Source organism: Hypanus sabinus, chromosome 19 (assembly GCF_030144855.1).
Source record: "Hypanus sabinus isolate sHypSab1 chromosome 19, sHypSab1.hap1, whole genome shotgun sequence".
In the NCBI taxonomy this organism is placed as follows: domain Eukaryota; kingdom Metazoa; phylum Chordata; class Chondrichthyes; order Myliobatiformes; family Dasyatidae; genus Hypanus; species Hypanus sabinus.
Window position 1 is genome coordinate 7,156,636 of NC_082724.1, and position 23,615 is coordinate 7,180,250.

Here is a 23,615-nt window from a genome sequence, read left to right on the forward strand (position 1 = left end):
ATGGTGATTCGAGTTATTGTCAGCTCAAACCAGTCTGGCCATTCTCCTCTAAACTCTCTCATTCACGAGGTATTTTCACCTACAAAACTGCTGCTCACTGTACACCATTTTCTGTAAACTCTACAGACTGTTGTGTGTGAAGATCCCAGGTGATCAGCAGTTTCTGAGATACTCAAACCACCCCGTCTGGCACCATCAATCATTCCACTGTCTAAAGCACTTAGGTCACATTGTTTGGTCTGAACAACAACTGAACAAATTTAGCCACAAGCGGTGGTTAAGGCGTTGGACTAGCGATGTGAATGTCGTGACTTGAGCCCCAGCTGAGGCCGCGTGTTGTGACCTTGATCAAGGCACTTAACCACACACTGCTCCAGTCCACCCAGCTGAAAATGGGTACCTTGGGGTTAATCTCGCGATCGACTGGCGTCCTATTGGGTGGGTGGGGGAGGAAGTCTCGTACTCTCAGTTGCTTCACACCATGGAAACCAGCATAAGCACTGGCCCGATGAGCCTATAAGGCTTGGGCCATTTCTGTATGCTTTAATACATTGAGTGCTGTCACATGATTGGGTGATTAGGTATTTGCATTAATGAGTGTGTCTAATAAAGTGGCCACTGGCAGTATATTCAAGTGGTTCTGCAGATGCTGGCAATTCAGAGTAAAACACTCAAAATGCTGGAGGAACTCAGCTGGTCAGGCAGTGTCTGTGGAGGGGAATGAACAGCTGGTACCTCGGGCTGCGACCCTTCATCAGGACTGGGGAGGAAGGAAGAAGAAGCCGGAATAAGAAGTTTTGGGGTGGGGGAGGGAGTACAATACTGTAAAAAGTAAAAAGCATTAGGCACGTACATCTAGCCAGGGAGCCTGGGAATTTTGCACAGAACTGGCATTTGTCGGTGTGGAGCGGAGGGCGAGTTTGTAAATCTGGCGGGGGCAAAGGATGTTGGGGATGGCGAGGGTGGAGGGTGGCAGGAGGGGTGTGGGGTAGGTGGCAGGGAAGGAGTTCCACAGGTGGGTGGGGTTGGCGCGGGTGCAGACACACCCAGCCCTGAGACAAAGTCGTTTGATTCTAAGCAATTGGTTTATTGATCATTACAGAATGTCTCTCAGGTGCTTCCCGCTCCCTCCCCTCTCTCTTCCCCTTTTCCCCACCACGATTGCCTTCTTCCTGCCCTCTTCCCGCTCTCAGACCCACATCAGAAATGGGTTTTATTTTCACTCATGTAGGACATGGAATTTGTGTTTTTTTTTGCGGCAGCAGTACAGTGCGATACATAAAACTACTACAGTACTGTGCAAAAATCTTGGCCACCCCAGCCATATAGATGTGCCCAAGACTCTTGATCAGTGCTGGAATGCTGATGGGTGAAGCTGGGTGGTGACAGGTGAGACCAGGGTGGGGAAATGCCGGGCGCTTACACGGCACTGAACGGCCGGGCTCAGGTGCCTTAGTGAACTCGAGAGGTTACAGTGATATCGAGGGTCAAGGTCACGCACAGGAGGCTTGGCTGACAGCCAGATCCTAAAGAATGTGAGTTCAGAGCCGGTAATCCACAGTCTCACTCTTCTCGGCTGCACACCACCAACCTACTGATGAGTGAAATCCTACCTCGCATCCGTCTCCACTGAGGTCCTATAAATAACCTCCCTCATTTCCGGTCAAGACAGCAGAAGGCAATTGGGCTTGCTCAGGGGAATTCGAGGCAATGTCATGGCTGTGCTCAATAAATATCGAGCCCAGGAATCGCTGTAAGACACAAGGCGGAATCAAATTCTGCTTGCGCTGCACTCCAAGCTACATTTCAGTTTCCCTGGGCTCATTGAGACGACGTCCAAGAATAAGTAACTTGCGTCTAATTTCAAGTGGATGAATTTGAAACGGCAGCCACTTTGACCCCTCCTGGTGTCGGGAGGATTTGGAGGTTACTGTGATGGGGCACTGGTACAAAGCAAGAAATCCTCAAGTGGGAAGTGGCTCAAGGTCTTTTAAAAAATACACGGAAAAGCAGGACCACATAAATGCTGCCTCCACAACCTCACTCCTTCCCTACATCCGCAAAAAGCAGGATTTCCCAGTGGCCAGCCGTTTAAATTCCACTCCGACATGCTGGTCCGCAGCCCCACCTACAGCCACATTCCAACCTGACGGCATGAACGTCGATTTTCTCTAACGTCGGGTGATTTCTTCCCTCACCCCCCACCCCACGATCTCTCTTTTTTCATTCCTCATTCCGGCTCCCCTCTTACTCCTTCTCACCGCCCCAGTACCCCTCTCCCTCCTTCCCTTTCTCCCATGGTCCACTCCTTACAGACAAAAACGGGAACTGGACCCAGGTCACTGGTGCCGTGCCTGGCAGCCACCCCAGAGGGATGGGTGACTGAAACGGGATGGAAGCGTGTGTCAGAGCAACACGCTGGAGGAATCAGCAGCTCGGGCAGCGTCTATGGAAATGAATGAACAATCTATGTTTCCGGCGGACACCCTTCATCAGGACTGGAAAGGAGGGGGGAATGAAGCCAGAATAAGAAAAGGGGGGGGGGGGAGTGAATAACTATATGCTGAAAGGAGGTAGGAGAAACCAGGTGAGGGGGTTTGAAGTGAGAAGCTGAAGGGTGAAGGGCTGAAGATGTTTAAGGTGCTTTTGGATATGCAGGGAATGGAGGGATATGGATCATGTGCAGGCAGAAGTGAATTAGTTTAATTTGGTACTGTAGCGGTGTGCTACACGCAGCGCTAAAATTACGACACGGAGTCGGTAACCGCAGTCGAAGGAAAAAACTTTATTCGAAATCTTCAGCCTCACTTTTAAGCCTCCCTCAACCTGCCCCCCATGGCGCAGAGGCTCCAAAGCTCTGTGCTCGCAAACCCCCGTAGGCTATCGTGAGTAGGCTATTGTGAGTTGGTTCGGATGTGCCAGGAAATGGGTCGCCACAGTACCATGTTTGGCACAGACGTCGTAGGCAGAAGGGTCTGTTCCTGTCTTGTACTGTTCTATAATTAATTAGGTGCCAGAAAATAGGATCTGGAGCTGAAGTTTCAACCACTTCAGCCTAATTCATTGTATCTTGTGGAAGATCGGAGAGGGAGTTAGGGACCACACCTTTTGAGAGCTGCCAACTCGAGAAGAGGCATGGAGTGACAGTGAGAGGGTGGAAAATTAAAGCGGATGTGTGGGTCAAGTTTATTTTTTTACTGATGGAGGGTGGTGGGTGCCTGGGGCAGTGGTCTGTACCGGTGTCTGTTCAAATCCTCTTGATATTGGGCCGGTCCAGTAGGGGTCAAAGTGGCTGCAGTTTCAAATCACCTGTTTGAAATTAGACGTAAGTTCTTGGAAGTCGCACGCTCAATGATTTAGGAACAGTTTCTTCCCTGGCGCCATCAGATTTCTGAGTCATGCATAAGCACTACCTCACTCTTTCTGATTGCTTTTTGCACTACTGACTCAACTTGTACACATGTATTTATTTTTATTTACTCTACTGCTGCTGCAAAACAACAATCTCATGGCACGTGTCAGTGAAAATAAACCTGATTCGGCTTCTTGTCCAAGCAGATGCGAGGGGGGCATTCACAAAGTCCTTAGACAGACACACGAATGTGCAGAGAATAGAAGGGTATGGATATTGTGCAGGTAGAAGAGAGTTTAATTGGGCTTGATTATTTAATTACAGAACTGTGCAAAAGACTTGAGCAGCCTAGCTATATATATATATACACACCTAAGAATTTTGCATGGCACAGTATGTTAGTTAAAATAGGAAGGTGGTTGAGAAACAGTTGAGAGTACTTAGCTTTTTATTAGCTTCGTAGTGTTACGTGTTAGGATGGTGGAGATGCGTCTCTACCAAAGGAAGTGTAAGGTGCTCCATCCCTCCGATATCCTGCAGGTCACCCTTGGGCAAGGTGTAGCGCCTACCTAGCTCCCGAACAGGGTCATGTGAAGCCATGGGAGCAGGTGGTGGATGGAGCAGGTCGTATGAGCAGCCGGTGCAGATCACAAGTCCTGGTTACGCCAGGCAGACAATCTCTGAAGAGTAGTGATAATGGCTGGGAGGCACCCATTTTGTAAAGACACTGCCCAGAAGAAGGCAATGACAAACTAGTCCTGTAGAAAAATTTGCCAAGGACAATCATAGTCAAGGCCATGATCCCCCATGTCATACAATATGGTGCATAATGATGGTGAGTACTAAGTGTTATTTAGTAACAGGAAAGACAATATATAGTACTGGGTCTTGGGCATCCTTCCCAAGAGTTTGGTAGAGTTTTGTAGTTGGGACTGCATTGTGGGCCGAAGGGCTTGATTCTTTTCTATGTTTTATGTTCTAAACAGCAGGTTAAACTTTCAGCTTTGCACTGTATGCAGGGTACAGGCCATGCCAGGGGCTCAGACAGAGGGCAGCACGACAGTGTCGCAGTTAGTGTAAGGTTTAACAGTGCCAGCTGCAGGATCGGGGTTCAATAGCTGCTCTTGTCTTTAAGGAGTTTTACCATCTCCCCCCAGGATGGTTGGGTTTCCTCCGGGCGCTCCAGTTTCCTCTCACATTCCATAGGCGTGCAGGTTAGGGTCAGTGAGTCGTGAGCATGCTATGTTAGCACTGGAACCATGGTGACAATTGTGGGCTTCCCTCGGAGCAATCCTCGCTGATTTGGTTCGAGTGCATTTCACTGTGTGTTTCTATGTACATGTGACAAAAAATATTTCTTTAATCCCTTCGCTAAGGTCCAGTTGCGTGTCTTTTTAATACACAGGCTCGCTTTTCAATTCGTCACAAGTCTTCGCTCATTTCCTCCACATCCCTGCAAACTACCCCCCCCACCTCATATTCAAGCATTTTATCAAAGTGTGTTTTATTATCAAAGTACATGTACATCAGTATATACGACCCTGAGATTCATTTTCTTGTGGGCATTCTCAGTAAATCTATAGAATAGTAACCTTAACAGAATGATTGAAAGACCACCCAACCTGGGGTTTCAACCATTGTAGAAGATGACAAACTATGCAAACAGGAAAATGAAATGATAACAAATAAATAAAAAAGCAATGCACATCAAGAGCATGAGACAAAGAGTCCTTAAAACATGAATCCACAGGTTGTGGGAACAGTTCAGTGATGGGCCAGGTGAAGTTGAATGAAGTTATCCCCTTTGTTTCGAGAGTCTGCTGGTTGAATCTCCCTCTCAAGGAACTACACACTGACTTTTTGTCATTTGCCCTCTTGTCCTTATGCCATTTATAATAAATCTCAGTGTAAATCTCATTAAAAAAAAATTATTAATGAAATAGCTGGGTGTTGCCAGGGATGCCTTCTAATCCAGGCAGTATTGTGGCAGACCTGAGCAAGGGTGTTTACCTGGAGCAGGCAGGAGAGGGAGTTGAGAGGGAGAATAAATACAGTCATGGTCAAATGGCAGAGCAGACAGGATGGGCTGAAGCAGTTAATTCTGCTCCAATGTTTTAGACACAATGGTCTAGTCTCTTCCGTACTCTCTCCAAAGCTTCCACATCCTTCCTGTGAAGAGGCTACTAGACTGGACAAACTTTTACATCATCCCTGATCTTTGCCCAATAACAGGGCCCAGACTCTCAGTCTCTGGCCCGTTGCCCGAGTGGGATAATTGGCTTTGACAACAATAAGGAAAATAGCAGAGAGGAAACTGGCCAGCAGTTTGCTGTTCTATCGATCAGGTTTCCAATATACAGAGTTGATGCATCCATTGGGAAGATTAAGCCAAACAGCAGTAGAATAGAGATGAGGAGGAATTCCTTTAGCCAGACTGTGGTGAATCTGTGGAACTCATTGCCACAGACAGCTGTGGAGGCCAAGTCAACAGGTGTATTTAAAGTAGAGGTTGATACGTTCATGATTAGTCAGGGCAGCAAAAGTTATGGAGAGGAGGCAGGAGAATGGGGCTGAGAGGGATAATAAATCAGCCAAGATGGAACGGTAGAGTAGACTTGATGGGTCAAATGGCCTAATTCTGCTCCTATGCCTTATGGTAGTTTGGGGGGTGGGGGGGGGGGAGGATACTTTTTGAGATGAATATGTTTCGAAGGAAGGATCATACATCATCCCTGATGTGTTACCCCAAGACCCCAAGTCAGTCCTGCTCAACACAATAACTGTCTGTCTGAGCAACACACAAATAATAGAAACTCAGCAAGGTCTGTGGAGGGGAATAAGGAGTTGACCCCTGGTCCCTCCAATGTGCCTTAAACATCTTCCACTGGCATTCTCTCATCTTAAATTAAGGTTCCAAGTAAATTTATTATCGAAGTACATGTATGTCGCTATATGCAATCCTCAGATTCATTTTCTTGTGGGCATACTCAATAAATTCATATTAGAATAATTACCATAATAGAATCGATGGAAGACCGCATCAACTTGGGTGTTCAGCCTGTCTGCAAAAGCCAGCAAACTGTACAAATACAAAAAGAAACAATTAATAATAAATAAGCAATAAATATTGAGAGCATGAGATGAAGAGTCCTTGAAAGTGAGTCCATTGGTTGTGAGAACAGTTAAATGATGGGGTGAGTGAGGTTATCCCCTCTGGTCCAAGCACCTGACTGTTGAGAGGTAATAACTGTTCCTGAACCTGGTCGTGTGAATCCTGAGGTGCCTGGACCTTCTCCTGATGGTAGCAGTGAGAAAGGGAGCATGATCTTGACAGGTGGGATTCCCTGACGATGGATGGAGTTTTCCTGTCACAGTGCTTCCTGTAGATGTGCTCAGTGGCGGGAGGACATTACCTGTGGACCGTGTTGTTTCCACCTCTTTTTGTAGGCTTTTCCTTTCTGTACTAGGCCGCAATGCAGGTAGTCAATAGGCTGTCCACCACACATCTTTGTGAAAATTTTAGATGTTGTGCTGGGCCCAGGACAAGTGCTCCAAAATTATAACAATGAAGTATTTAATTCATTGGGATGTGATCAAAATTGGACATGAGCATTATTGCTGTTTGTCCTCTGACTGGGAAGATAGTTCACCCATTTCAGAAGGGTCACCTGTGTTGGTGTAGGATTGGAGTCACCAATGGATGTAGAGAACATCAGGTCCTACCCCACTGAAGACCTGGATAAACCGGGTGGCATCATATGTTAATTGGACAGGTACCCGTACCTCAGATGGCCCTTGCTTGGCTAAGGAATATGAGTCTTACCCATTTCAGCAGGCTGTGGGCCTAGCCTTCAATACCCACCCCCCCACCCCATCCTGGGAATTTTACATATAAACCAGGCCAACTCAACCAGTACAAGAAGTGTTTTGCAAGAGCAGGGGTTTCCAGCCTGAGCTCAGTTAATGGTAGGATTCCATGGAATAAAACAGTTTGGGAACACCTGCCCAAGAGGAAAGCCAGTGGTTTAATTGAGCATGCTTTGCCTCTCAATCATTTCCTTTTGGCCTCCCCTAGAAATCTGTGGAGGCTAAATCACTAATTAGACACAGAGGTCTAGAGCTTTCCCAATTCTGTAAATAAGTGAGAATATGAGGAGAAGATGGTGTTTGGCCATTGATCTAACGTGTGTTTCGATGTGCGCATGACAAATAAAGCTAATCTTTAAATTAGGCTGGTTAAGATGGGGATCTTGGTTGTAAGGACCAGTTGGGCCAAAGGGCCTGTCCTGTGCGGTGTGACTCAATGAGCCATTGGGGTTCCTCCAGTAAATTGATGGTTTGGAACAAGTTCCATGAAACTGACCACCTTAATATTCGTATTGTACTTTCGTACTATGGGGGGCTATTTGGCCCATCAAGTCCATGTCAGCACTAGGATCAAGCCTACATCTCCCCTTATTCGCTCTCGCACGCACTCGTTATTATCCATCCCACTCCCTCCAGCAGTCGGCCCAACACTGAAGGTAGTTTATACTGACTGATCGACCTACTTCAGGGGTGCTGGAGGGGATGTAGTGGTGGGAGGGCGTACAAACTCCACATGGGCAGCACTTTTAATGAAGTTCTCCTTCTCTTGCAGCGTCCACCACCTCTCCAGCCGGGAGGATGACATAGGCGAGGGGGCTTTCCCGAGCAAGCGGTCTCGCAGGGTCTACTACATCCGAGTGGCGGCAGGAGGCGGGAGAGAGAGAGACGGCGCTGGGGAGCGGGATGGCGGAGCGGTGGGCTGGCTATCTGTGGGCCTTCCACCTGGTATCCCACCTGGTTGCCCTGGCGACCGGGGCCCACCCACCTTTCAGGACCTTCGGAGCCTCCGATACCAGCCTAACCCACCTCGCGGTCCACCAGGGGACGGGGGTGGTCTACGTGGGGGCCGTGGACAGGATCTATAAGTTGGCGAGCAACCTGAGCTTGCTGCGCTCCCACGTTACGGGTCCCGTGGAGGACAATGTGCGCTGCTACCCGCCACCTAGCGTGCAATCCTGCCCCCATCCGCTGGCCCTCACCCGCAACGTCAACAAGCTCCTGCTTATAGACTACGCCCAGAACCGCCTCATCGCCTGTGGGAGCACCTTCCAGGGCATCTGCCAGTTCCTGCGGCTGGATGACCTCTTCAAGTTGGGGGAGCCCCACCACCGGAAGGAGCACTACCTTTCTAGCGTTAGCGAGGCAGCCACCATGTCTGGTGTAATCATCTCTGGCCCCAACAGCACCAACAACAAACTCTTCATTGGCACGCCTATCGATGGCAAGTCGGAGTATTTCCCCACCCTCTCCAGCCGGAAACTGATGGTCAACGAGGAGAACGCGGAGATGTTTGGCTTTGTCTACCAGGATGAGTTTGTCTCCTCACAGCTGAAGATCCCATCGGACACGCTGTCCAAGTTCCCGGCCTTTGATATCTACTACATCTACAGCTTCAGCAGCGAGCAGTTCGTCTACTACCTGACCCTTCAACTCGACACCCAGCTAACGTCGCCGGATTCCAGCGGTGAGCAGTTCTTCACCTCAAAGATCGTCCGGCTGTGCGTGGGCGACCCCAAGTTCTACTCCTACGTCGAGTTTCCCATTGGCTGCTTGAAGGATGGCGTGGAGTATCGGCTCATTCAGGACGCCTACCTGGCCAAACCGGGCAAGTACCTGGCTCGCTCCCTGAAGATCTCTGAAAAGGAGGACATCCTCTTCACCGTCTTCTCCCAGGGGCAGAAGAACCGGATGAAGCCGCCCAAGGAGTCTGCCCTCTGCCTGTTCACGTTGAGGAAGATTAAGGAGAAGATTAAAGACAGGATCCAGTCCTGCTACAGGGGGGAAGGGAAGCTCTCATTGCCTTGGCTACTCAACAAGGAACTGGCCTGCATAAATTCCGTGAGTACCAGACTTGATTACTTTCCAAATTCCGCGTGGGTTTCATCTGGTTGCTCCAAATTCCGTAAAGCCTTGGGTAGGTAGGTGACTAGCAGTGGATTCAGTTATTATATGTAATGAAGTACAGTGGAAAACTTCATTTGAATTTGCCACAATTAAGTTGACCGTAGTTAAGTTGGACAGCAGGAGTCTTAGAGGAATCAACATTGGCCATAAGATGTGGAAATCAGATTAGGCCATTCAGCCAGCTGAGTCTGTGGTTGAATGGTAAAACAAACTGACAGAGGAATACAGAAAATAAACAGGCCCTTCAGCCTATCTATTCTGTGCCAAGCTGTTATCCTGCCTGGTCCCATCAACCCTCACCTACAACTTAGCCCTCCATACCCTTCCCTTTGACATCCATACAAACTTCTCCTCATTGTTCCAATTGAACTGGCATCCACCACTTCCACTGTCATCTCGTTCCACACTCGCACTGCCCTCTGAGTGCCGAAGTTCCCCTTTCACCCTTAACCCATGACTTGTAGTTGTTGTCTCAGCCACCTTCAGGGAGAAAGCCTGCTTGTATTTATCCTTTTCCTACTCCCCCCCCCCCCATAACCTTTAACACCCTTAACAATCAAAAGCTTATCAATCTCTGCCTTGAGTAAACCTAATGACGGCCTCCACTACCCTCTGTGGCAATGAATTCCAAAGATTCACCACCCGCTGGCTGAAGAAATGCCTCCTCATCTCCATTCTAAAGGGACATCTCTTTATTCTGAGCCTGTGCTCTTGGAGCCGACGCTCTCCTATGAATAGAAATGAGCAAAGATTACTGGAAAGATCAGTTGGAGTAGGACATACCTGTGAGGCAACAGGTTCAATGGGCTGAATGGCCTTCTATTCTGCAATGTGACCACATCAAGCTGGGAAGAATGCAGAGATCATTTATGAGGATGCTGCCGGGATTCAAGGATTGGAATTCTGGAGAGAGGTTGGGCAGACAAGGACTTTATTTCTTGCAACGCTGGAGACTGAGGGATGACCTTATAGATGTGTATGACATAATGAAGGACATAGACAAAGGCAGTACACTTCATTTTTCACCTAGGGAAGAGAAACTAAAAACTAGAGGGGGATGGTTTTAAGGGGAGAGGTTAAAGAGAGGACCTCAGGGACCACAGTGGTTAAATGGAATGAGCTGCCAGAGGAAATGGTTGTAACAGGTACAATTACAACATTTAAATTGATACCCCCACCCCCATCCCCATTCCCCATTCCTGTTTCCCTCTCTTGTCCTTATCTCCTTACCTTCCTATCACCTCCTTCTGATGCTCCTACCCCTTCACTTTCTTCCATGGTCTTCTCTCCTCTCCTATCAGATTCCCCCTTCTCCAGCCCTTTATCTCTTTCACCATTCAACTTCCCAGCTCTTTACTTCATCCCTCCCCCTCTCTTAGATTCACTATCACCTACCACCTTGTACTTCTTCCTCCCCTCCCTCCCACACCTTCTTACTCTGCCTGCTCCTCTTTCTTTCTGGCCTGAAACATCGACTGTTTACTCTTCTCCATAGATGCTGCCTGGCCTGCTGCATTTCACCAGCATCTCGTGTGTGTTGTATTTAAATGACACCGTTAAGAAGCGGTTTAGAGAGATGCGGTTAAACACTTGACTAGATCTCTTTGTATGCTAAAAGATGAATAATTGATCTCCCTATCCACCTCATTATGGATGTTGCACTCCGTCTCCTCTCCAACCAGATTCCTTCCCCTCCAACCCTTGACCTTTCCCACCCATCTGGCTTCACCCATTACTTTCTGGGTAGCCTCCTTCCCCTTCCCCACCTTTTTATTCTGGCATCTTCCCCCCTCATTCAGGAGCTCTCAGCCCAAAAAGTGAACAGTTTATTCATTTCCATAAATGCTGCCTGACTTACTGAGTTCATCCAGCATTCTGTATGGGGTACTCTGGATTTCCAGCATCTGAAGACTTTCTCATGTTTATGATTTCCACCTCCTCTGCCTGCAATGCACTCTATCTGTAACTGTTTTCTTTGGACTCAATTTCAAGAACTCTTCATCTCATGATCTCGATAGTTATTGCGTATTTATTTATTATTATTAATTCTTTTTGCATTTGCCGAATTTGTTGTCTTCTGTACTCTGGTTGAGTCCATAGTTAGGCACACTTGCATTGATTGCGTTAAAGCTATTATTCTCTAGATTTGTTGAGTATGCCGCCAAGAAAATGAATCTCAGTGTTATGTATGGTGACATATATGTACTTTGATAATAACGTTTAAATAGATCACACTTGGAATATTGTGTTCATTTCTGTTCACCCCATGACAGAAATTATGTAGAAGCTGGAATAGGTTGAAATGTTGGTGCAACATTGTGGGCCGAAGGGCCTGTACTGTTCTATGTTCTGTGTGTGGAATGGTGTTTGTTTATTCATTGAGATACAGTGTACACAGGCCCCTCCAGCCAGGCCACCCAACAACTCCCGATTTTAACCCCAGCCTAATCCCGGGACAATTTACAATGACAGTTAACCTGCCAACTGGTGTTTTTTTGGATCGTGGGAGGAAACCGGAGCACCCGGAGGGAACCTGCATGGTCACAGGGTCAAAGTGCAAACTCCTGACAGGCAGTGACAAGAATTGAACCCGGCTACCTGTACTGTAAAGTGTTGTGCTAACCACTATGTTACCATGCCGCTCCGTGTATGGATGGGCTACAGAAGAAAAGCTTTTCATTGTATCTCGGCACATGTGGTACTATACCAATGCCTGTGGCCCAAATCCTCATTTGAAGAAGAGAGGGACTTTTCAGATCTTGGACATTCCTACCTTCTTCACTCAGTTGGATCTTGCTGTGTAACCTGACACACGTGACATCAGTCCTCGGGAGAAGTAATTAATCTGGCTTTCTCTTCTCCTTGTATCACAGGCTGACTTGTTTAATGAAAAACTATTAAATATGAAAGGTCGTAAGTTGGCCTGCTGTGAAAAGCTGCTGGCTCGAGAGGAACTAATGAAATGCTAATGTATTTTTTATTAGATGCGCTTTACTTTCATTCCAGGTAAAATGTCCATCAGCAGCAGACAGAAGCTCCTTTGTGTTGAATGGTCAATGTTTTTTCAATGAGAAAACGTGCTTGAGATGTTTTACTGAAATCAGGATGAAGGTGTGTGATCTTCAAAAGATGCTTAGTTCTGAAACAGGTTACTTCTGATGAGAGATTCGGTTTGCAGCAGCAAAGACGTAAAGTTAGTGTAAGTTACAGATAAATAAACAGTACAAAAACCGGAATGTAGTGGTTGTGCACATTGCAAAGATCAGATTGCAGATGGGAAGTACCTAAATCATCTTTTGAGTAAAGAGATATTAGTTTATTTCTCACATAGGCATCGAAACAGTGAAGTGCATTTGCATTTGAGGATTGCGATGTGGGGGGAAACTGGAGGAAAGACCCAAAGTCACAGGGATGAAGTACAAACTCCTTACAGACAGAGGCTGGGACATGAAACACGATCGGAGTTCCTTGCAAATTTCTACAGATCTACCGTGGAGAGCATTGTAATTGGCCACATCACTGTCTGGTCTTGGGGTGGGGCTACTGCACAGGATCAAAGTAAGGGGCAGAGAGTTGTAAACTCAGTCAGCTCCATCATGGGCACTAGCCTCCGTAGTATCCAGGACATCTTCAATGAGCAATGCCTCAAGAAGGCGGCATCCATTATCAAGGATGCCCATTAACTCAGTCATGCCTTGTTCTCTTTGCTACCGTTAGGAAGGAGGTACAGAAGCCTGAAGGCACACACGCAACAATTTAGGAACAGCTTCTTCCCCTCTTCCATCCGATTTCTGAATGGACACTGAACCCATGAACACTACCTCACTACTTTTTTATTTCTGTTTTTTGCACTAGTTATTTAATTTAACTAGTGTATATAATATATTGACTGTAAATCACATTTTTATAATTATGTATTGCATTGTACTGCTGCTGCAAAGACAACATACACCAGTGATCTCAAACCTGATTCCGATTCTAATGGCTAGTGCTGTAAACTGATTGAACTATCCGCTATAATGCCACTCATCAGTGTGGGTCTGTGGGCTCCTGTACCTCGTCCTCGACTATAGTTATGAGGAGAGGGCGCATCTAGGATGCTAAGGATTCTAAGTGAGGGCTGCCACGTTCTTGGGACACCTCCTCCTGAAGATGCTTTTGGTGGTGGGGATCGGTGTGCCCATGATGGAACTGGCCGAGTCTGCGATTCGATGCGTTGAAGCCTCCATACCAGTGGGTGACGCAGCAAGTCAGAGCCAGGCCAGACTAACAGAACCAGCGCTGTGCTGCGGTGATGGCGGACAGATATCTTGCAAGGAGGCCCCATCTCAACCCCACTGGTATTTTGGACATGAATCTTCCATGGAGAATACAAAACTATGCCCTATGCTGTAAAACAGACAGAAAACAATTGGATTTTTGGCCTTAATTAACCCAGTTGGGATTCTTGGCCTTCGACACAGTGAGGGGAATAATTGATTTTCACATTTTGATTCCAGTTCTCGAATCTCTCTGTAGTCTTCCCCTCTTATATCTGTAATCTGCTGCATCTCCTGATACAATTGGCATTTCTGCAATCTTCTAATTCAGGACTTTTGATCGATCCCCAATTTAATTAGGTTTATTATCACTGACTTGGACAGTGTGAAATTAGTTGTCCTTCTGGCAGCAGTACCATGCAAAAAATAAAATCTTACTATAAATGACAAAAAATTAATTGTTCCAAAGAAAAAGAAGAATGAGGTAGTGTTTCTGGTCTGTTCAGAAATCTGATGGTGGAAGGGAAGAAGCTGTTCCTGAATCATTGTGTTGGTCTTCAGGCTCTCATGCCTCCTGCTTTAAGCGGTGAGGAGGGGGCATTCCCGGATTGTGAGGGATTTTTATAGATGGATGCCATTTCTTGAGGCATCAACTTTTGAAGATGTCCTTACAGTCACATACAATAGGGTGCAATGGAATTTCTTGCTTTTCCTAGAGCCCACAGAAGAAATGGTATATATGGTGATGATGATTGAAACACAGAAAACCTACAGCATGATACAGGCCCTTCGGCCCACAATGCTGTGCCGAACATGTCCTTACCTGAGAAATTATCTAGGCTTATCCATAGCCCTTTATTTTTCTAAGCGCCATGTATCTATCCAGGAGTCTCTTAAAAGACCCTATCATATCCGCCTCCACCACTGCCGCCGACAGCCCATTCCACGCACTCACCACTCTCTGCGTAAAAAACTTACCCCTGACATCTCCTCTGTGCCAGCTTCCAAGCACCTTAAACCTGTGCCCTCTCGTGCTAGCGATTTCAGCCCTGGAGAAAAGCCTCTGACTTTCCACACGATCAATGCCTCTCATCATCTTATACACCTGTATCAGGTCACCTCTCATCCTCCATCGCTGCAAGGTAGAAAAGGCTGATTGAGGGGGAGCCTGAGGGGGAATTTCTTCACTCAGAGCTGCCAGTGGAAGTATGAATGCGGCTTCAACTGCAATATTTAAGCGAAGTTTGGATAATGACATGGGTGCATTGGGCATGGAGGGATGTGGTACCGGTGTGGGTTGATGGGACTAGGTAGAATAACAGTTTGGCACGTACTAGATGGGCCAAATGGCCTGTTTTTGGGCTGTGGTTCTCTGTGACTTTATAAATACAGCATCGGATTTAGTGACAGATGTAAACCAACCGAATGGTGCAAAGCGAAATGTAAAGGAGACAGTAATGGAAGTGGGGAATTAGAAGTTGGATTATGTGGCAGCGCCGTCGAGAAAGATGTGAAAGAGGTTGTAGGTTCAAGACTGAAACAGCCGTGGGGAAGAAGCTGTTCTTGGGTCTGGTGTCGGGGCTGATGGGCTCTTGTCTCTAGGAAAGGGAATGGCATTGGTGGCAAGCGTCCTTGATGCAGGTATTCTTCCTGAAGCTACCTTCTGATTACCCATTTGGCCCATCACCTACATACTCCTCCCTCTGGGTCCCCACCCCCTCCACTGCTTCCATCTGCCCCCCGCCCTCCTCCAATGTTTGGCTTCATGTTCCACCTTTCTCTCCTGTCAGACTCCCTCACCTTCAGTCCCTTGTTGCCTCCACCTATCACCTGTCACTAGCCCCTCCTCCTCACTCCACAATCCACCTATCACCTCCCCGTCATTCTCCCCTCCTCCAGTCTGCCTGTCGCTCCTCCTCACCCCGGATCCACTCATTACCTCCCAGTCCCTGTCACTCACTCCATCCTCCATCTTGCTTTAGCTCCACTTTACCTGCTAGGTCCTCTCATCACCTGCCAGCTCTTGCTCGTGACCCTGTACATCTTTGGGATGTTGGCGGAAAACCGGAGCACCCAGATGAAAATTGCGCGGTCACGGGGTGAACGTACAAACTCTTCATCGTTACGCTACTGTGCCGTCCTTCTTTCTCTCCTCTCAGAGGTGAGGAGGGATTTCTTTAGCCAGAGGGTGATGATTCTCTGGAATTCATTGCTACGGGCAGCTATGGAGGCCAGGTCATCGGGTGTATTGAAGGGAGAGCTTGATAGATTCTTGATTATTCAGGGCATGAAGGGATACGGGGAGAAGGCAGAAGATAGGGGCTGAGAGGGAAATCGATCTACCGTGGTGGAACAGACTCGATGGACCAAATGGCCTAATTCTACTATATATAGAAAAGTCCATCACAGAGTCTTATGTTCTCACTGTCCTTCACAACAGTTAAAGGGTCTCAACCCCAAACGTCGACTGTCCGTTCACCTCCCCATCCCCCACAGATGCTGCCTGACCCCCTGAGTCCCTCCAGAACTTTGCTCTCAGGCCAAATTGCAGCATCTGGGTTTGTTTGTCTCCAGCCCTTGAAGTGATTTTAAGGCACACTCGTCCAATCATGTGACTCTCTCCAGTAAGGGAGCGTGACTAAATCGCTTGCTGGGAAAATCCAGGACTTTTGCCATCAGCAAGCTAATTGGAAGCTTAATTATTTATTGATGCATCCGTAATGGCTTTGCCAGGCGATGTGTACAGCTGTATTTGTTGTTTCACGGTGTTTATTGAAACACTGACACAGTTGGAGCCAGGCGCAGTAATGATGCGGCGACTTCACATGTGATGCTGCATTTCAGCTGCGGGTTGTGTGCGAGGGGATTAGTGGACTTTGAAGTGTTCGGTGCTGGGCTCCCTGGGGGTGTAACCTGCCACCGCAGTCTCCTTGAAGGGGCTGATGGCCGCGATAGTGTAGCGGAGAGTGCAATCGCTTTTCAGCAGCCAGCGGTGAGATCGGGTTTCAACTCCTGCTGCTGTCTGTTGGGGATTTGTACGGTCCCCCTGCGACTGTGTGGGTTTCCTCCAGGTGCTCCGGTTTCCTCCGAAATTCCAAAGCCATGCGGCTTAAGGCTTAGCAAGTTGTGGGCAGGCTGTATTGGCGAAGGAAGCACGGCCACACCCGTGGGCTGCCCCCAGCACATCCTCCCTCAACGCAAGCGACGCATACTTCACCGTACGTGTGTTCATTGGAGCTAATTCCTTTGGGGGGGGGGAATGATGCCAGCGATCACCGATCGGGGTTCAGTTCTCTCTGCTGCTTGTGCGGAGTTTGTACGTTCTTCCCGTGGCTGGGTCTCGGGTTTCATCTTTTCCTCCAGGTGCTTCGGTCTCGTTCATCCCGCAGTCCAGAACCTCACGGGTCAGGGTTAGTCGGCTGTGCACAGGCTGTGTTGACAGCGGAAGTGTGGCCCCCGGCACGGCCCTCAGACTGTTGACGTAAATGGCGCTGTTCACTGTATGTTTGGATGTGCATGTGACAGAGTTGCCCGTTAGAGCGTTAATATTGATATGTCGAGACGCAGCAGGGAGTAGGCTCTTTGAACTGCCCAGCAATCTCCAGATTTAACCCTGGCCAATTCACGAGATAACTTAACCTACCAACCACTACGTCTTTGGACTGCCGCACATATAGAAAACCCACCCGGCCGCGGAGAGAACACACCAACTCCTTACAGGCAGTGACGGGAATTGAACCCGCGTCGCTGGTACTGTAACGCGTTGCGCTAACCACTGTGCTACTGTCCTGCCATTTCTCTCTGTGGCCGCGGGGCTGTCTGGTTGCCTCACGATGATCGGCAGAGCCGGATATAGGCGGGAGAGTTTGCCGGGGGTAAGGAGGAAGAACCGGGGGCAACTCTCTCGCTCTTAGATCTGAACGCCAGCTCACTGGAAAGGCGCTATCTTACGTTCCAGAGTTTCCTGACCTCACAGCCTTTGCATCTGGGCCTCTTCGTGGATTATATTTATAGCTGAGGATGAAGTGGATCTTGTGCTTACATTATTCTGTGTCATTCTGGCCATGGGAAAGATGTGGAGCTTCGGAGAGGGTTCAGGTCAGGCGACATGTCACCTGTGCGTTTGTCCTTTGCACCAGTGAGATCCGATGCAGATTGGAGGAAAAGGCAGGAACTCCCGGTGGTGGCCCATTTTCAGTTTACCATCCCGTTCTCACTCCGACCCAATGGTCCGTGGCCACCTCTCCGATCGCGATGGGGCCACCCTCAAGGTGGAACAGCACCAGCTCATATTCCATCTGTGATGCTGATGGTGTCACCATCGGTTCCTCTGACCTCCGGTGATTTCGCCCCTACCCTGCCTTTCCCTCTTTTACCTCGCCTCCCTCAGGTGCCCTTCCTCCTTCCCTTTCTCCCAAGGTCCACTCTGCGCTCCTGTCACATTCCTTCTTTTTCAGCCTAAAACCTCCCAGTTTCTTACTTTTCCTCTTTCCCCCCCCCCCCCTTGCCTGGTTTCATCAATCTCCTCTAGTTTGTACTTCACCCCTTTCCACACCTTGTTTTGCTTGCTTTCCATGCAGGCGCTCAGACTGAAGCATTGACTGTTTATTCCTTTCCATAGATGCTGCTCGAGTTCCTCCAGCATTTTGTGTGTGTTACTAAGTTGAGATTCATCGGGACGCTGCCTGCAGCAGAGGGTATGAGCTACAAGGAGAGGTCGGAGTAAACTTGGGATTGTTTTCTCTGGGGTGCCGGTGGCCCAGGGAAACCTGACGGAGGTTTATAAAGTTATGAGGGGCAGAGATGGGGTAGGCGGTCAGAATCTTTATCCCAGTGTGCCACAGGGCCTACCTCTGAGGTGAGAGGGCAAAGGGTTCAAGGAAAACATATTACCACCTCAAAATAGCAAGTAAAGGAATCTCTCCTGTTTGTAAATGAAGGGTTTGAGGGTTGGCACAACATTGTGGGCCGAAGGGCCTGTAATGTGCTGTACTCTATGTGGGCAAGTAATTTTTTCCTGCAGCGTTGGGAGCCGGGAATGGGCTTCTCAATGTGGTAATGGCGATGAATGTGATGGCAGCATCCAAGGGGCACGTGAATGTGTGGAGAATGGTCGGATATGTGCAGGCAGGAGTGATTAGTTTAATTTGAAAATTCAGAGACATAGAACAGATCCTTCAGCCCGTCTGATCTCCAGCAGACCAGTCTGCTTTTTCCCGCCTACCGGCACCCAAACCATTACCCTCCATACCTCTTTCATCCATGTACTTATCCAAACTTCTCTTAAATGTTATAATTGCTCGGAACACCAGGACATGCCCTCAAGGAGGAGGTTCAGGAGTCTGAAGGCGCACTCAACAATTCAGGAACGCTACCTTCCCCTCTGCCATCAGATTTCTGAATGGACATTGAACCCACAAACACTACCTCAATACTTCCCCCCACTTCTTGCACTATTTATTTGATTTAACTTTTTAAATATATATACCTACTGTAATTTACAGCGTTTATTATGCATTGCATTGTATTGCTGCCGCAAAGCAACAAATTTCACGACGTATGCCAGTGATATTAAACCTGATTCTGAATTGAGCCCACATCTACCACTTCTGCTGGCAGCTTGTTCCACACTCACACCATCCTCTGAGTGAAGTAGTTCCCCCTCAAGACCCTGAAATGTTTTATCTTTCACCTTTAGCCTGTGATCTTTCATTCAACTCCCTCCTTTAGCTGAGGGGAGAAGGCCCCATTTTACTTATCTATAACAGCACGTACAACACGCTGGAGGAACTCAGCAGGTCGGGCAGCATCCGTGGAAACGAGCAGTCAACGTTTTGGGCCGAGACCCTTCGTCAGGATTGTGAACTTTGTGTTTACTTATCTATAACCTTGCTTAATTACATTTTCCTGCATCAAATCTTCCCTGATTCTCCTCTCCTGTGAATCATCATGTCCAGCACAGATATTGTGGGCCGAAGGGCCTGTTCCTGTGCTGTGCCGCTAGACTTTCTGTTGTATTCCACTGTGGTCAGAGCACTCAGTCCTGACGAAGGGTCTCGGCCCGAAATGTTGACAGTGCTTCTCCCTGTAGATGCTGCCTGGCCTGCTGTGTTCCTCCAGCATTTTGTGTGTGTTGTTTGAATTTCCAGCATCTGCAGATTTCCTCGTGTTTGCACTCTGTTGATGTTTGGCAGGGATATGAATTGGTTGTCTCCCTGATAAGAGGAAATTCCGGCTGGTCTCATCCTGATATCGGGTAATCCCTGTGAACATTCCACCCTCGCTGCTGACCACACAAACCACTGCTTTAAAAATAACCCACCAACAAACTCAGCAGCATTCTTCTCAAATTCAGCTTGAAGATTAATTGTTGAACAGGGCTGTGTATTTCCAGGGCCAAGGTGCAAAACACAGTACACATACTGTAGCCACACGCAGCACGTAAAATTGGAAGTAAATTTTATTATCAAAGTGCATAGAGTGCATGTCAGCACATACACCCCCACCATTCACTTTCCGATGGGCATACCCCCTATAAAATAGTGGCTACGAGAGGATCAACCAGAGTGCAGAAGACAACAAACTGCCAATGCAAGCATAAATAAATAGTGAAAAATAATGAGAACATGAAATAATGAGATAGTGTCCTTAAAGTGAGATCATTGGTTATGGGAACGTCTCAATGTGTGGGCAAGCGAGTGTAGTTGTCCCCGTTTGTTTAAGAGCCTGATGGTCGAAGGGTAGCCACGGTTCTTGAACCTGAGACTCCTGTACCTTCTACCCGATGACAGCAGTGAGAAGAGAACATGCCCTGGGTGGTGGAGGCCCCTGATGATGGATGCTGCTTTCCTGCGACGGTGTTTCATGTAGATGTGCTCAGTGGTGGGGAGCTTTACCTGTGGTGGAATGGGCCAGATCCCCCACCTTCTTTGGATTTTCTGTTCGAAGGCATTGGCACATATGGTTACAGTAGTACCCACAGTCACAGAAATATTGGAGCAAGTTCCTGAATGGGATTGTCTGAAGATTGATGGTGCATGGGATGTCGTCCTGGAGCCACGTCCTTGCACATGTCACTCCCAATAGCTCTGGGAATGCCCAGCAGTCTCTAATCCTCACCACTCTGACTGGGAAGGGTGGTGTTCTGTAGGGTGAGGAGTCGCCATGGAGGATGTTTTCTGGTGGTTAATATCTCTCTCTCTCTCTCTCTCTATCTCTATCTTTCTATCTCTCTATATCTCTTTCTCTATCCCTCTGTCTCTCTCTCTATCTCTGTCTCTATCTCTATTTCTCTCTTCCTCTGTCTCTCTGAGTGTCTCTGTGTTTCTGTCTCTCTGTATACCTGCCTGTCTCTTACTTCCTGTGTCTCTCTGCCTCTCCCTGTCTGGTCCTGGTCGTGTCCCATCCCTGTACCCGGAAGATCACCGGTGTGAGACGTTTGAATCCAAGTGGACAGTGGTGACCCGGAGATGAGCTGCTGATCATTAATCCTGCATTGTTCTCCTCTCACATTACTTCACCGTGTGGGCTAATTAAACACAAGCGACTGCGGCTGGAGCTGCAACGTTCCCATTAGTTGCCTGAACTGGCTGGCAGATGGGAACCAGCGAGGGTTGTGCAGAAAGCCATTCAGCTGTGAGGGTGAGGGTCAGCGGGCACTTGTCCCTCCTCCACTGCTGTTCCGAGAACAATTCCTGCTCATGCATATTCAGACCCCTCACAATGGAACCCTGTGTCCTTCGTTTGTTCCCAGCGTGGTGCTAATGTTGGCCTCCCCCCGATCTTCAAGCCCACTGCGTGACCCACCTGCCCAGTCTCCCCGGCCCTTCGCACACCAGATAAATTGTCCCTGGACTGGTTCTTCAGTGTGGTCACAAGGGGTTTGACCAAGATAGTCAGTGTACAACTTGCTGGAATGTCCCAAGGACTCTCTCAGGAATCAAGACCTCACTTGTTTGGTCTGAGAGCATGAAACCAGAGGAGCAGGCCCTTCAGTCCATCTGGTGCATGCTGACCAGGTCTTAGTCCCATTGGCCTGCACCTGAACCACATTTCTCCACACCCCTCCCATTTATGTACCTATCCAAACTTCTCTTAAATGTTACCACTTCCATTGGTGGCTCGTTCCACACTCGCACCACCCTCTGAGTGAAGAAGTTCCCCTCAGATGCCCCTCCAGCACAGTGACTAGAGAGCACGTTTTGTGCGAGTAGACTGAGCGAGCCCGAGCTTTTCCCTTTAGAGCGAAAGAGGTCATGAATTGACTTGATAGAGGTGTCTAAGATGATAGCAAGCATCGACAGAGTGGACAACCGGGGCAGAGATAGCTAACACAAGGGGGCATAATTTTAAGGTGATTGGAGGAAAATATGGAGGTATGATGTCAGGGGTAAGTTTTTTCTACACAGAAGAGTGGTGGGTGTGTGGAATGCACTCCCAGAGGTGATGGTAGTGGCAGATACATAGGGGCATTTAAAATACTCTTAGTCACGGGCTCCCAACCTTTCTTATGTGGACCGATACCATTAAGCAAGGGGTCTCTGAACCACAGATTGGGAGCCCCTGCTCTAAAACGATAGAAAAATGAGGGGCCAGGCAGGAGGGAAGAGTTAGATTGATCTTTCTAATGTCAGTATAACATAGTGGGTCGAAGAGCCTGTGCCGTCTATGCTCTGTTTTTTTGATTCTGACCCACCCACCCACATAAATGTCCTCTCCACACCCACACCCCCATGATCTGATTTGTGCGTTAGTGATATTGAGTCACAGCGATGCAACACAGATATTGGTCCTTCAGCCCATTAAACATTCATTCACGCTGGCTGTGCAGTGATCCTATTTAATTCATCCCCCCCCCCCCCCCCGATTCTACCCCTCACCTATGCTCTAAGGGCAATTTACAGTGGCCGCTTGACTCGAAACCCCACGCACGCCTTTGGAATGTGGGGGGGAAGCTCGCCGAGTCGCTGGGAGAACATGAAAACTCCGCACAGACAGCACTGGAGTTCAGTGACACAGAGAGCTGTCACCCCCACCACTCTCCCTGCCCCCTCATCCTCGTCGTGTGGGCCTGGGGCTGAAGGCTGTCTGGGAGGAGTTCTCCGGAGAGGCTGGACAGACTGGGAGTCGTCTTCTTGAGCCATCGCCGATTAGATGGTCTCTGGAAACCTGTGCTCGTTCGTCTGTCATACTTTCTTTATTTTTAAGCTAAGATGAGCTTCATTAGCCAAGTGTGCTTTGGAACAGCGGAATGCGTCGCCTGCGTCATCGACCAGCACGGTCTAAGGATGGGCTGGGGGCAGCCCTCAAGTTTCGCCATACTTCTGGTGTCAAAGTACAAAGTAAATTTTATTATCAGAGTACTTGTACGTCACCACGTACAACCCTGGGATCCTTCTGTGTACTTGGCAAATCTGTAGAATCTGTAAACAGGATCAGTGAAAGATCAACCAGAGTGCAGAAGACAACAAACCGTGCAAATGCAAATATAAATAAATAGCAATGAGTAATGAGAACATGAAATAACAAGATAAAGTGTCCTTAAAGTGAGGTCAGTGATTGTGGTAACATCGAAATGGATGTTGAGGAGTTGAGGGATAGTGGGTGGTGCAAGCTCCTGTACCTTTTTCCTGACGGCAGCAGTGAGGAGAGAGCATGGCCTGGGTGGTGAGCATCTCTGATGGTGGATGCTGCTTTTCTATGGCAACGCTTCATGTAGATGTGCTCAGTGGTTGGCAGGGCTTTGCCTGTGGTGTACTGGGCTTTTGTAGGATTTTCCTGTAGCAGGCAGTCAATACACTTTTCACTACACATCTATAGAAGTTTGTCGAAGTCTATGATGTCATGCCAAGCCTCCCGAGACTCCCAAGGAAGGAGCATTATTGTACTGTCGTGCATTCTCTGCAATTACATCCATTTGATGGGTCCAGAACGTGGCATGTTCGCAAATTACGAGACCCAATCTATTTTTTATTTACAAAACTATGAAACTTTATCTACACAAGAACGCACAC

The 23,615-nt window shown here is 48.1% G+C and overlaps 1 protein-coding gene across 4 annotated transcripts in view; it reads left to right on the forward strand.

Annotated features, from left to right (window-relative positions):
* LOC132377710 (plexin-A1-like) overlaps positions 1-23,615 on the forward strand; it is a 442,266-nt gene that overhangs the window by 72,938 nt on the left and 345,713 nt on the right. For all 4 annotated transcript variants that reach the window (XM_059943957.1, XM_059943960.1, XM_059943958.1 and 1 more), the window contains exon 2: positions 7,992-9,277. In XM_059943957.1, the coding sequence (XP_059799940.1) occupies positions 8,123-9,277 (1,155 nt within the window). In that variant the 5' untranslated portion in view covers positions 7,992-8,122. The remainder of the gene's footprint in view (positions 1-7,991; positions 9,278-23,615) is intronic.